The sequence below is a fragment of the Entelurus aequoreus genome, linkage group LG20 (genome assembly GCF_033978785.1).
Source record: "Entelurus aequoreus isolate RoL-2023_Sb linkage group LG20, RoL_Eaeq_v1.1, whole genome shotgun sequence".
Taxonomy (NCBI): domain Eukaryota; kingdom Metazoa; phylum Chordata; class Actinopteri; order Syngnathiformes; family Syngnathidae; genus Entelurus; species Entelurus aequoreus.
In genome coordinates, this window is record NC_084750.1 from 12,258,123 (window position 1) to 12,271,663 (window position 13,541).

At 35.1% G+C, this 13,541-nt stretch overlaps 1 protein-coding gene across 3 annotated transcripts in view; it reads right to left on the reverse strand.

Annotated features, from left to right (window-relative positions):
- Positions 1 to 5,832: 5,832 nt before the first annotated feature.
- The window catches only part of LOC133635921 (UBAP1-MVB12-associated (UMA)-domain containing protein 1-like), a 13,961-nt gene continuing 6,252 nt past the window's right edge, over positions 5,833 to 13,541 (reverse strand). For 2 of the 3 annotated variants that reach the window (XM_062029384.1, XM_062029383.1), the window contains exons 3-4: positions 12,670 to 12,755; positions 5,833 to 8,668 (exon numbers count right to left, since the gene is read on the reverse strand). In XM_062029384.1, coding sequence (XP_061885368.1) covers positions 8,420 to 8,668; positions 12,670 to 12,755 — 335 coding nt within the window. In that variant the 3' untranslated portion in view covers positions 5,833 to 8,419. The remainder of the gene's footprint in view (positions 8,669 to 12,669; positions 12,756 to 13,541) is intronic. The other variant, XM_062029381.1, reaches the window with a different exon arrangement.

A 13,541-nucleotide genomic window follows, 5' to 3' on the forward strand; every position in this document is an offset into this window, starting at 1 on the left:
TATTGCCACCTTTCCCAACTTCTTTGTCACGTGTTGCTGCCATCAAATTCTAAATTTAATGATTATTTGCACAAAAAAAAAATGTTTATCAGTTTGAACATGAAATATGTTGTCTTTGTAGCATATTCAACTGAATATGGGTTGAAAATTATTTGCAAATCATTGTATTCCGTTTATATTTACATCTAACACAATTTCCCAACTCATATGGAAACGGGGTTAGTATTTGTTTGTACTGTCCAGTGTATGTATTTATTGAAACTTTCTTTCCATCATCAATGTCTTACAAAAGTGACATTATTTCCCTTTTGTAACGTTTAAACACAGGAAGTGAAGCAAAGATAAGCTTTTTTTGTTGTTGTTGTTGTTTATTGAACAACAAACATACATTTATAATTCACTCAACAGATGGCACTTTCAACAAAAAGGAAAGAAAACAAATGATAGAGTTTTAAATATTAATAAATAATTAGGGATGTCCGATAATATTGGCCTGCTGATATTATTGGCCGATAAATGCGTTAAAATGTAATAACGGAAATTATCGGTATCGGTTTTTTTATTATCTGTATCGTTGTTGTTTTTGTTTTTTTTAATTAAATCAACATAAAAATCACAAGATACACTTACAATTAGTGCACCAACCCAAAAAACCTCCCTCCCCCCAATTCTTTCTGTTATTAATATTGTGGTTCCTACATTATATATCAATATATATCAATACAGTCTGCAAGGGATACAGTCCGTAAGCACACATGATTGTGCGTGCTGCTGCTCCACTAATAGTACTAACCTTTAACAGTTAATTTTACTCATTTTCATTCATTACTAGTTTCTATGTAACTGTTTTTATATTGTTTTACTTTCTTTTTTATTCAAGAAAATGTTTTTAATTTAGTTATCTTATTTTATTATTATTTTTAAAAAGTACCTTATCTTCACCATACCTGGTTGTCCAAATTAGGCATAATAATGTGTTAATTCCACGACTGCATATATCAGTTGATATCGGTATCGGTAATTAAAGAGTTGGACAATATCGGAATATCGGATATCGGCAAAAGGCCATTATCGGACATCCCTATAAATAATATTAATACAAAATAAAAATAAATAAAAAATAGCTCATTTGTTTGTACTGTCCAGTGTATATATTTATTGAAACTTTCTTTCCATCATCAATGTCTTACCACTGGGGTGTCAAACTCATTTTAGATGGGGGGGCCACATGGAGAAAAATCTACTCCCAAGTGGGCCGGACAGGTAAAATCACGGCACAATAACTTAAAAATAAAGACAACTTCAGATTTTTTTCTTTGTCTAAAAATAGAACAAGCACATTCTGAAATTGTACAAATCATGATGTTGTTTTTTTTAAACGTACATGTAGCGGTTAATAGTATTCTATATTTATTTGTCGTTATTTATATTTTCTGAATAAATTACGTGATAAAGTTCATCAGTCAACTCATTGGTGTTAATTTTCAATCTATCAAGATAAAAAAATTCTATCACACTTGATGGAACCAGATCTTTTCCATATATCCATATTTAAGTGTTACTTCTTTCCTTCCATAGTCATATTACAAAATAGCTAGTATTCTTCCTTCTTTCTATTCTGCAAAGTAAGGTGTCGGCCTTCTAGCAGGAGTGCAGAGAGTAGAGATAACTCAGGGAGTAGTCTAAACAACGAGGGTGGGAGCGAGGGACAGAGGGAAGAACACAGGAGTTCCGGGGTTTTGGGAGATCGATCTAGACTGGGCTAGGGAACGCTTCTGTACTGGATTTGGTCTCACGTGTGTCTTCAAAGCTTTGAGAATAAACCACAAAATACCAACTACTGCCTGGTGATGAATTTAAAGGCCTACTGAAATGATTTTTTTTTATCTAAACGGGAATAGCAGATCCATTCTATGTGTCATACTTGATCATTTCGCGATATTGCCATATTTTTGCTGAAAGGATTTAGTAGAGAAAATCGACGATAAAGTTCGCAACTTTTGCTCGCTGATAAAAAAAAGCCTTGCCTGTACCGGAAGTAGCGTGACGTCACAGGAGCTAGTATTCCTCACAATTCCCCGTTGTTTACAATGGAGCGAGAGAGATTCGGACCGAGAAAGTGATGATTACCCCATTAATTTGAGCGAGGATGAAAGATTCGTAGATGAGGAACGTTACAGTGAAGGACTTGAGAGGCAGCGATGGACGTATCTTTTTTCGCTCTGACCGTAACTTAGGTACAAGCTGGCTCATTGGATTCCACACTCTCTTTTTTCTATTGTAGATCACAGATTTGTATTTTAAACCACCTGGGATACTATATCCTCTTGAAAATGAGAGTCGAGAAGGCGAAATGGACATTCAGTGCCTTTTATCTCCACGACAATACATCGGCGAAATGCTTTAGCTACGAGCTAACGTGATAGCATCTTGCTTTAACTGCATATAGAAACAAAATAAATAAACCCGACTGGAAGGATAGATAGAAAATCAACAATACTATTAAACCGTGGACATGTAAATACACGGTTAATGCTTTCCAGGCTGGCGAAGGTTAACAATGCTGTGCTAACGACGCCATTGAAGCTAACTTAGCAACCGGACTGCACAGAGCTATGCTAAAAACATTAGCTCTCCACCTACGCCAGCCAGCCCTCATTTGCTCATCAACACCCGTGCTCACCTGCGTTCCAGCGATCGGCAGAAGGACGAAGCACTTCACCCAATGCGTTTGGCGGCCCGGAGACGTAGGAAGTCAAGGTGAGGTCGGCGGCTAGCACGGCTAGCGCTCCAACAAAGTCCTCCTGGTTGTGTTGCTGTAGTCCGCTGCTAATACACCGATCCCACCTACAACTGTCTTCTTTGCAGCCTTCATTGTTCATCAAACAAATTGCAAAAGATGTCCAGAATACTGTGGAATTATGAAATGAAAACAGAGCTTTTTGTATAGGATTCTACGGGGTACCATAACTTCCGTTACTCGGACTTCGTCACACGCATACGTAATAATACCGCGATGTTTCAGCCGGATATTTCCCGGGAAGTTTTAAATGTCACTTTATAAGTTAACCCGGCCGTATTGGCATGTGTTGCAATGTTAAGATTTCATCATTGATATATAAACTATCAGACTGCGTGGTCGGTAGTTGTAGGTTTCAGTAGGCCTTTAAAAAATGAAATCGACATAAAAAACACAATATATACATTATATATCAATATAGATCAATACAGTCTGCAGAGATACAGTCCGTAAGCACAAATGATTGTATTTATTTATGTAAAAAAAATAAAACAAAAATAAAAAAAATAAAAAAAATACAAACCCCCCCACACCGGTCCGTGGGACAAATTTTCAAGCGTTGACCGGTCCGCAGCTACAAAAAGGTTGGGGACCACTGCACTAAGGTTTTGCTTATCTCTAAAATATATATAAATCATTTGTTTTTGGGCTTTCACCAAACCCTGCAATATGTGTAGCATATTGACTTTTTGTATGTGTGATGTCACATCCTTCCTTAATAAGTGGCCATTGCAACATACCTTATAATTGTTCAGCAACCATTCTAAGTTACGGTTTGGTAATTAACACGGGCAGCTATTGCATCATAGCTTATAGATGTTCAGCCAACATCATAAGTTACGATTTGGTAATTTACACGAGCATTGATTGCATCATACCTTATAGCTGTTCAGCCTATCATTCTAAGATACGGTTTGGTGATCAACACGAGCGGCGATTGCATTATACCTTATAGCTGTTGCGCAAGAAACCATGTAGTTAACATGGTCGCCGATTGCGTCGTACCTTAATAGCTGTTCAGCCAACCCTTTTAAGTTACGGTTCTGTAGTTAACATGGGCGCCGATTGCGTCGTACCTTAATAGCTGTTCAGCCAACCCTTTTAAGTTACGGTTCTGTAGTTAACATGGGCGTCGATTGCGTCGTACCTTAATAGCTGTTCAGCCAACCCCTTTAAGTTACGGTTCTGTAGTTAACATGGGCGTCGATTGCGTCGTACCTTAATAGCTGTTCAGCCAACCCTTTTAAGTTACGGTTCTGTAGTTAACATGGGCGCCGATTGCGTCGTACCTTAATAGCTGTTCAGCCAACCCTTTTAAGTTACGGTTCTGTAGTTAACATGGGCGTCGATTGTGTCGTACCTTAATAGCTGTTCAGCCAACCCCTTTAAGTTACGGTTCTGTAGTTAACATGGGCGTCGATTGCGTCGTACCTTAATAGCTGTTCAGCCAACCCTTTTAAGTTACGGTTCTGTAGTTAACATGGGCGCCGATTGCGTAGTACCTTAATAGCTGTTCAGACAACCCTTTTAAGTTACGGTTCTGTAGATTGCGTCGTACCTTAATAGCTTTTTCAGCCAACCCTTTTAAGTTACGGTTCTGTAGTTAACATGGGCGTCGATTGCGCCGTACCTTCATAGCTGTTACACCAACCATATTAAGTTACGGTTCTGTAGTTAACATGGGCGTCGGTTGCGTCGTACCTTAATAGCTTTTTCAGCCAACCCTTTTGAGTTACGGTTCTGTAGTTAACATGGGCGCCGATTGCGTCGTACCTTCACAGCTTTTTCAGCCAACCCTTTTAAGTTACGGTTCTGTAGTTAACATGGGCGCCGATTGCGTAGTACCTTAATAGCTGTTCAGCCAACCCTTTTAAGTTACGGTTCTGTAGTTAACATGGGCGCCGATTGCGTCGTAACTTAATAGCTGTTCAGCCAACCCTTTTAAGTCACAGTTCTGTAGTTAACATGGGCTCCGATTGCGTAGTACCTTAATAGCTGTTCAGCCAACCCTTTTAAGTCACGGTTCTGTAGTTAACATGGGCGCCGATTGCGTAGTACCTTAATAGCTGTTCAGCCAACCCTTTTAAGTTACGGTTCTGTAGATTGCGTCGTACCTTAATAGCTTTTTCAGCCAACCCTTTTAAGTTACGGTTCTGTAGTTAACATGGGCGTCGATTGCGTCGTACCTTCATAGCTGTTACACCAACCATATTAAGTTACGGTTCTGTAGTTAACATGGTTGTCGGTTGCGTCGTACCTTAATAGCTTTTTCAGCCAACCCTTTTGAGTTACGGTTCTGTAGTTAACATGGGCGCCGATTGTGTCGTACCTTAATAGCTGTTCAGCCAACCCTTTTAAGTCACGGTTCTGTAGTTAACATGAGCGCCGATTGCGTCGTACCTTAATAGCTGTTCAGCCAACCCTTTTAAGTTACGGTTCTGTAGTTAACATGAGCGCCGATTGCGTCGTACCTTTATAGCTGTTCAGCCAACCCTTTTAAGTCACGGTTCTGTAGTTAACATGGGCGCCGATTGCGTCGTCCCTTCATAGCTGTTCAGCCAACCCTTTTAAGTCACGGTTCTGTAGTTAACATGGGCGCCGATAGCGTCGTCCCTTTATAGCTGTTCAGCCAACCCTTTTAAGGCACGGTTCTGTAGTTAACATGGGCGCCGATTGCGTCGTACCTTAATAGCTGTTCAGACAACCCTTTTAAGTTACGGTTCTGTAGTTAACATGGGCTCCAATTGCGTCATACCTTAATAGCTGTTCAAGCTTAATAGCTGTTCAGCCAACCCTTTTAAGTTACGGTTCTGTAGTCAACATGGGCGCCAATTGCGCCATACCGAAATAGCTGTTCAGACAACCCTTTTAAGTTACGGTTCTGTAGTTAACATGGGCTCCAATTGCGTCATACCTTAATAGCTGTTCAAGCTTAATAGCTGTTCAGCCAACCCTTTTAAGTTACGGTTCTGTAGTCAACATGGGCGACAATTGCGCCGTACCGAAATAGCTGTTCAGACAACCCTTTTAAGTTACGGTTCTGTAGTTAACATGGGCTCCAATTGCGTCATACCTTAATAGCTGTTCAAGCTTAATAGCTGTTCAGCCAACCCTTTTAAGTTACGGTTCTGTAGTCAACATGGGCGCCAATTGCGTCGTACCTTAATAGCTGTTCAGACAACCCTTTTAAGTTACGGTTCCGTAGTTAACATGGGCGCCGATTGCGTCATACCTTAATAGCTTTTTCAGCCAACCCTTTTAAGTTACAATTCTGTAATAAATATGTAAAATGTAATAAATTCCAAATAAATGGGTTATATTTTCAAACCAAATACTGGGTCATTGTAACTACAATTCTGGGTTAAATCTACCAAACAAATGGGTTATATATTCAATCCAAATGTTGGGTCATTTTAACTCAAATGTTGGGTTAATGCTACCAAATAAATTGGTTATATATATTTCATCCAAATGGTGGGTCATTTTAACTGCAATGCTGGGTCAATTCTACCAAATAAATGGGTAATTTTAATGTTTTTTATAGTTCAACCGTCATTACGATTTGTGACTCCTACAGGCAGAGATCAGCACTGCAACTTTTGTAGTTTTTTAAGCTTTCTGCCATCTCAGAGAACTAAATGATTTCTATCTCAGGCCCGTTACACTCTGTCGTGTTTATCAAGCATTTATCCAGAGTCTTGGGTTTTTCTTTTATTTGTTAGTTTCACAAGAGAACATGAACCATAGTCCTAATATTCTGTGCATGCATGAAGTCTACCTAGATTTTTAACAGGAAGTCATGTGTCTTATTGGCAGGAAGTCATGTGTCTCCTTGGCAGGAAGTCATGTGTCTCCTTGGCAGGAAGTCATTCATCTTTGGCTATGTGGCATGCAAATGTATATTCCACTGTAAACAACAATACACTTTTCTAAAAGGAGCTGAACTGATATCATAAATGAGGGAGATTGCAGTTGATTACCAAACGTTATTCCTATCAATAATAACTGTCCACAAACATTACAGTGTAAAGCAGGGGTCACCAACGTGGTGCCCGCGGGCACCAGGTAGCCTGTAAGGACCAGATGAGTAGCCCGCTGGCCTGTTCTAAAAATAGCTCAAATAGCAGCACTTACCAGTGAGCTGCCTCTATTTTTAAAATTGTATTTATTTACTAGCAAGCTGGTCTCGCTTTGCTCTACATTTTTAATTCTAAGAGAGACAAAACTCAAATAGAATTTGAAAATCCAAGAAAATATTTTAAAGACTTGGTCTTCACTTGTTTGAATAAATTCATTATTTTTTTTACTTTGCTTCTTATAACTTTCAGAAAGGCAATTTTAGAGAAAAAATACAACCTTAAAAATTATTTTAGGATTTTTAAACACATATACCTTTTTACCTTTTAAATTCCTTCCTCTTCTTTCCTGACAATTTAAATCAATGTTCAAGTAAATTTATTTTTTTTACTGTAAAGAATAATAAATACATTTTAATTTAATTCTTCATTTTAGCTTCTGTTTTATATTTGTGAAATATTTCTTCAAACTTATTATGATTAAAATTCAAAAAAATTATTCTGGCAAAACTAGAAAATCTGTAGAATCAAATTTAAATCTTATTTCAAACTCTTTTGAATTTCTTTTAAATTTTTTGTTCTGGAAAAATCTAGAAGAAATAATGATTTGTCTATGTTAGAAATATAGCTTGGTCCAATTTGTTATATATTCTAACAAAGTGCAGATTGGATTTCAACCTATTTAAAACATGTCATCAAAATTATAAAATTAATCTTAATCAGGAAAAATTACTAATGTTTCATAAATTCTTTTTTAAATTTATTCAAAAAAAATTCGAATGAGCTAGTTTTCTCTTCTTTTTTTCGGTTGAATTTGGAATTTTAAAGAGTCGAAATTGAAGATTAACTATATTTCAAAATTTAATCGTCATTTTTTTTCGTGTTTTCTCCTCTTTTAAACTGTTCAATTAAAAGTAAATATCATTCATTATTAATAATAACATAGAGTTAAAGGTAAATTGAGCAAATTGGCTATTTCTGGCAATTTTTTTAAGTGTGTATCAAACTGGTAGCCCTTCGCATTAATCACTACCCAAGAAGTAGCTCTGGCTTTCAAAAAGGTTGGTGACTCCTGGTGTAAAGGCACGGTGTGTTCATATGATAGTGAGTCATCATAAAAGTAGAGGTCTGTTAAATACTACATTCTTTTGTCCAAAGTACAAATATCATTTATAATGTGTTTATTTGCATGGTGTCTTATTGTTCATAAAAATGATGCACTGTTCATATTTTGTAAGGGGATCAAATACTTTTTTGTATATTATCTGCAGGTAATGACAATGACATGGTTGACTATTTGACTGTCACTTCATCTGATGTACAGTAATGCATAGATGAATACTAGATTAGGTAGAGCCTGAATGTCTTTTTGTATTTGTTCTAAAAATAATATTAGTGTTTCTTGCACATGCAGATTAACCACGTCTGAAGTTGACACTGTTGCAAGATGGACTATGATTTCCTGTGGTGTGAACAATAAAAGGGAGTCCGGCATCAATAAAATGTCAATCGAAATATGATAATCAACCCAATGATGTCAGATTTATGCATTTTGAAGAACTGCCTTTTCTAAAGTGAAGTCATAATGGAAATATGCCAGTTTGGAGTTCATGTCTTTGGACAGCAGCACATCAGGAATGTAAGACAATGCCGTCTGCATGGCTTGGACTCCTGGGGACAAAGTGAAGGGGACGTCTCCAAGGAGGTCCGGTACAGGTGAGGCGGCCTCCACCACAGACGACACAGCAGGTGTCAGGGGGGCGGTGGACGTAGAAACGTGATCTGGACACGACTGAAGGGACAATCACAACCACAATGCTCGCTTATTAACCTGCATTCAAATGTAGAGTAATCATAATACACATATATATATATATATATATATATATATATATATATATATATATATATATATATATATATATATATATATATATATATATATATATATATATATACACATATATATATATATATATATATGTATATATATATATATATATATATATATATATATATATATATATATATATATATATATATATATACACATATATATATATATATATATATATATATATACACATATATATATATATACACATATATATATATATATATATATACACATATATATATATATATATATATATATACACATATATATATATATATATATATATATATATATATATATATATATATATATATATATATATATATATATATATATATATATAAGGGATTTATCGGCCGATAATATCGGCAGGCCGATATTATCGGCCGATAAATGCGTTAAAATGTAATATCGGAAATTATCGGTATCATTTTTTTTATTATCGGTATCTTTTTTTTTTTTTTTTTTTAATTAAATCAACATAAAAAACACAAGATACACTTACAATTAATGCACCAACCCAAAAAAACTCCCTCCCCCATTTACACTCATTCACACAAAAGGGTTGTTTCTTTCTGTTATTAATACGGTATTCTGGTTCCTACATTATATATCAATATATATCAATACAGTCTGCAAGGGATACAGTCCGTAAGCACACATGATTGTGCGTGCTGCTGCTCCACTAATAGTACTAACCTTTAACAGTTAATGTTACTCATTTTCATTAATTACTAGTTTCTATGTAACTGTTTTTATATTGTTTTACTTTCTTTTTTATATAAGAAAATGTTTTTAATTTATTTATCTTATTTTATTTTTTTATTTTTTATTTTTTAAAGTACCTTAACTTCACCATACCTGGTTGTCCAAATTAGACATAATAATGTGTTAATTCCACGACTGTATATATCGGTTGATATGGGTATCGGTTGATATGGGTATCGGTCATTAAAGAGTTGGACAATATCGGAATATCGGATATCGGCAAAAAGCCATTATCGGACATCCCTAAAATATATATATATATATATATATATATATATATATATATATATATATATATATATATATATTAGGGATGTCCGATAATATCGGCCTGCCGATATTATCGGCCGATAAATGCGTTAAAATGTAATATCGGAAATTATCGGTATCGTTTTTTTTATTATCGGTATCGTTTTTTTTTTTTTGTTTGTTTTTTTTCAAATTAAATCAACATAAAAAACACAAGATACACTTACAATTAATGCACCAACCCAAAAAACCTCCCTCCTCATTCACACAAAAGGGTTGTTTCTTTCTGTTATTAATATTCTGCTTCCTACATTATATATCAATATATATCAATACAGTCTGCAAGGGATACAGTCCGTAAGCACACATGATTGTGCGTGCTGCTGCTCCACTAATAGTACTAACCTTTAACAGTTAATGTTACTCATTTTCATTAATTACTAGTTTCTATGTAACTGTTTTTATATTGTTTTACTTTCTTTTTTATTCAAGAAAATGTTTTTAATTTATTTATCTTATTTCATTTTACAATTTTTTTTAAAAAGTACCTTATCTTCACCATACCTGGTTGTCCAAATTAGACATAATAATGTGTTAATTCCACGACTGTATATATCGGTTGATATCGGTATCGGTTGATATCGGTATCGGTAATTAAAGAGTTGGACAATATCGGAATATCGGCAAAAAGCCATTATCGGACATCCCTAATATATATATATATATATATATATATATATATATATATATATATATATATATATATATATATATATATATATATATATATATATATATATATATATATATATATATATGCACAGTACAGGCTTGGACATACCTTCTCATTCAATGTGTTTTCTTTATTTTCATGACTATTTACATTGTAGATAGTCACATCAAAACTATGAATGAACACATGTGGAGTTATGTACTTAACAAAAAAAGGTGAAATAACTGAAAACATGTTTTATATTCTAGTTTCTTCAAAATAGCCACCCTTTGGTGTGATTCCTGCTTTGCACACTCTTGGCATTCTCTCCATGAGCTTTAAACACACCTGTGAAGTGAAAACCATTCCAGGTGACTACCTCTTGAAGCTCATGGAGAGAACGCCAAGAGTGTGTGAAAAAGCAATTTTTTTCCTCAAAATCGTGCAGTCCTACTATGAAGTTTACAATAAAGTGTACAATAGAATGTCTATAAGAAGTTAACGTGTACGATAAAATGTCAACGAAGTGTACAATAAAACGTACAATAAAGTGTTCAATAAAACATCAATAAAGTTGACAATAAAATGTCAATGTTAATGTACACGTTAACTTTTTATTAACGTGTACAATACAATGTCAATGAAGGGTACAATAACGTGTTCAATAAAATGTCATAAAAAGGTCAATAAAGTGTACAGTAAAATGTACAGAAAAGTGCACAATAAAAAATGTCTATAAAATGTACAATAGAATGTCTATAAAAAAAGTTAACGTGTACATTAAAGTGTCAATGAAAGGTACAATAAAACGTACATAAAAGTGTACAATAAAATGTCTACAAAGTGTACAATACAATGTCAATAAAAAGTTAACGTGTACAATACAATGTCAATGAAGGGTACAATAAAGTGTTCAATAAAATGTCATAAAAAGGTCAATAAAGTGTACAATAAAATGTACAGAAGGGTTTACAACGAAATGTCTATAAAGTGTACAATACAATGTCAATGAAGGGTACTAGAAAACGTCAACAAAGTTGAACAATAAAATGTCAATAAAGTGTACAATAGAATGTCTATAAAAAAGTTAACCTGTACATTAAAGTGTCAATGAAAGGTACAATAAAACGTACATAAAAGTGTACAATAAAATGTCTACGGTGGTATAGCTCGGTTGGTAGAGCGGCCGTGCCAGCAACTTGAGGGTTGCAGGTTCGATCCCCGCTTCCGCCATCCTAGTCACTGCCGTTGTGTCCTTGGGCAAGACACTTTACCCATCTGCTCCCAGTGCCACCCACACTGGTTTGAATGTAACTTAGATATTGGGTTTCACTATGTAAAGCGCTTTGAGTCACTTGAGAAAAAGCGCTATATAAATGTAATTCACTTCACTTCACTTCTACTAAGTGTACAATACAATGTCAATAAAAAGTTAACGTGTACAATACAATGTCAATGAAGGGTACAATAAAGTGTTCAATAAAATGTCATAAAAAGGTCCATAAAGTGTACAATAAAATGTCTATAAAGTGTACAATTCGATGTCAATGAAGGGTACTATAAAACGTCAATAAAGTGTACAATAAAATGTCAATAAAGTGTACATTAGAATGTCTATAAAAAAGTTAACGTCTACATTAAAATGTCAATGAAGTGTACAATAAAATGTCAATAAAGTTGACGATAAAATGTACAATAGAATGTCTATAAAAAAGTTAACGTGTACATTAAAGTGTCAATGAAAGGTACAATAAAATGTACATAAAAGTGTACAATAAAATGTCTACAAAGTGTACAATACAATGTCAATAAAAAGTTAAAGTGTACAATACAATGTCAATGAAGGGTACAATAAAATGTTCAATAAGTTGACAATAAAAAGGTCAATAAAGTTGACAATAAAATGTCAATAAAGTTGACAATAAAATGTACAATAAAGAGCCACTAGCTGACTGCTGTATAGAGTTGGAGTAAAAGTGAATAAATAAAGTTATTTATGGCACAAAAGAGACATTCCTGGTCTGCTTTACTGCAAAAAGTCCACTAGTTCAGGTTTTATACGTCGACACCACAACAGTGCAGAACTCAAGCTGCAACAAATAATCAATAAACACAGCAAGCCTACACAAAACAAGCTGGGGGGGGGGAAAAAGAATGAAAATCTCACCTTTGGTGGCAAGACGATGACATTTGTGGAAGGTTGTGTGATCTTCATTGACTGCATCTTCCTCCTCTGCTCTTCCACCGTTTCTCCTTCAAACACACACATCCATACGTCAATGGAGTCCACACATCTCATACACACCAACATTATTTCTCCTTCAAACACACACATCCATACGTCAATGGAGTCCACACATCTCATACACACCAACATTATTTCTCCTTCAAACACACACATCCATACATCAATGGAGTCCACACATCTCATACACACCAACATTATTTCTCCTTCAAACACACACATCCATACGTCAATGGAGTCCACACATCTCATACACACCCACATTATTTCTCCTTCAAAGACACACATCCATACGTCAATGGAGTCCACACATCTCATACACACCAACATTATTTCTCCTTCAAACACACACATCCATACGTCAATGGAGTCCACACATCTCATACACACCAACATTATTTCTCCTTCAAAGACACACATCCATACGTCAATGGAGTCCACACATCTCATACACACCCACATTATTTCTCCTTCAAAGACACACATCCATACGTCAATGGAGTCCACACATCTCATACACACCCACATTATTTCTCCTTCAAAGACACACATCCATACGTCAATGGAGTCCACACATCTCATACACACCAACATTATTTCTCCTTCAAACACACACATCCATACGTCAATGGAGTCCACACATCTCATACACACCAACATTATTTCTCCTTCAAAGACACACTTCCATACGTCAATGGAGTCCACACATCTCATACACACCAACATTATTTCTCCTTCAAAGACACACATCCATACGTCAATGGAGTCCACACATCTCATACACACCAACATTA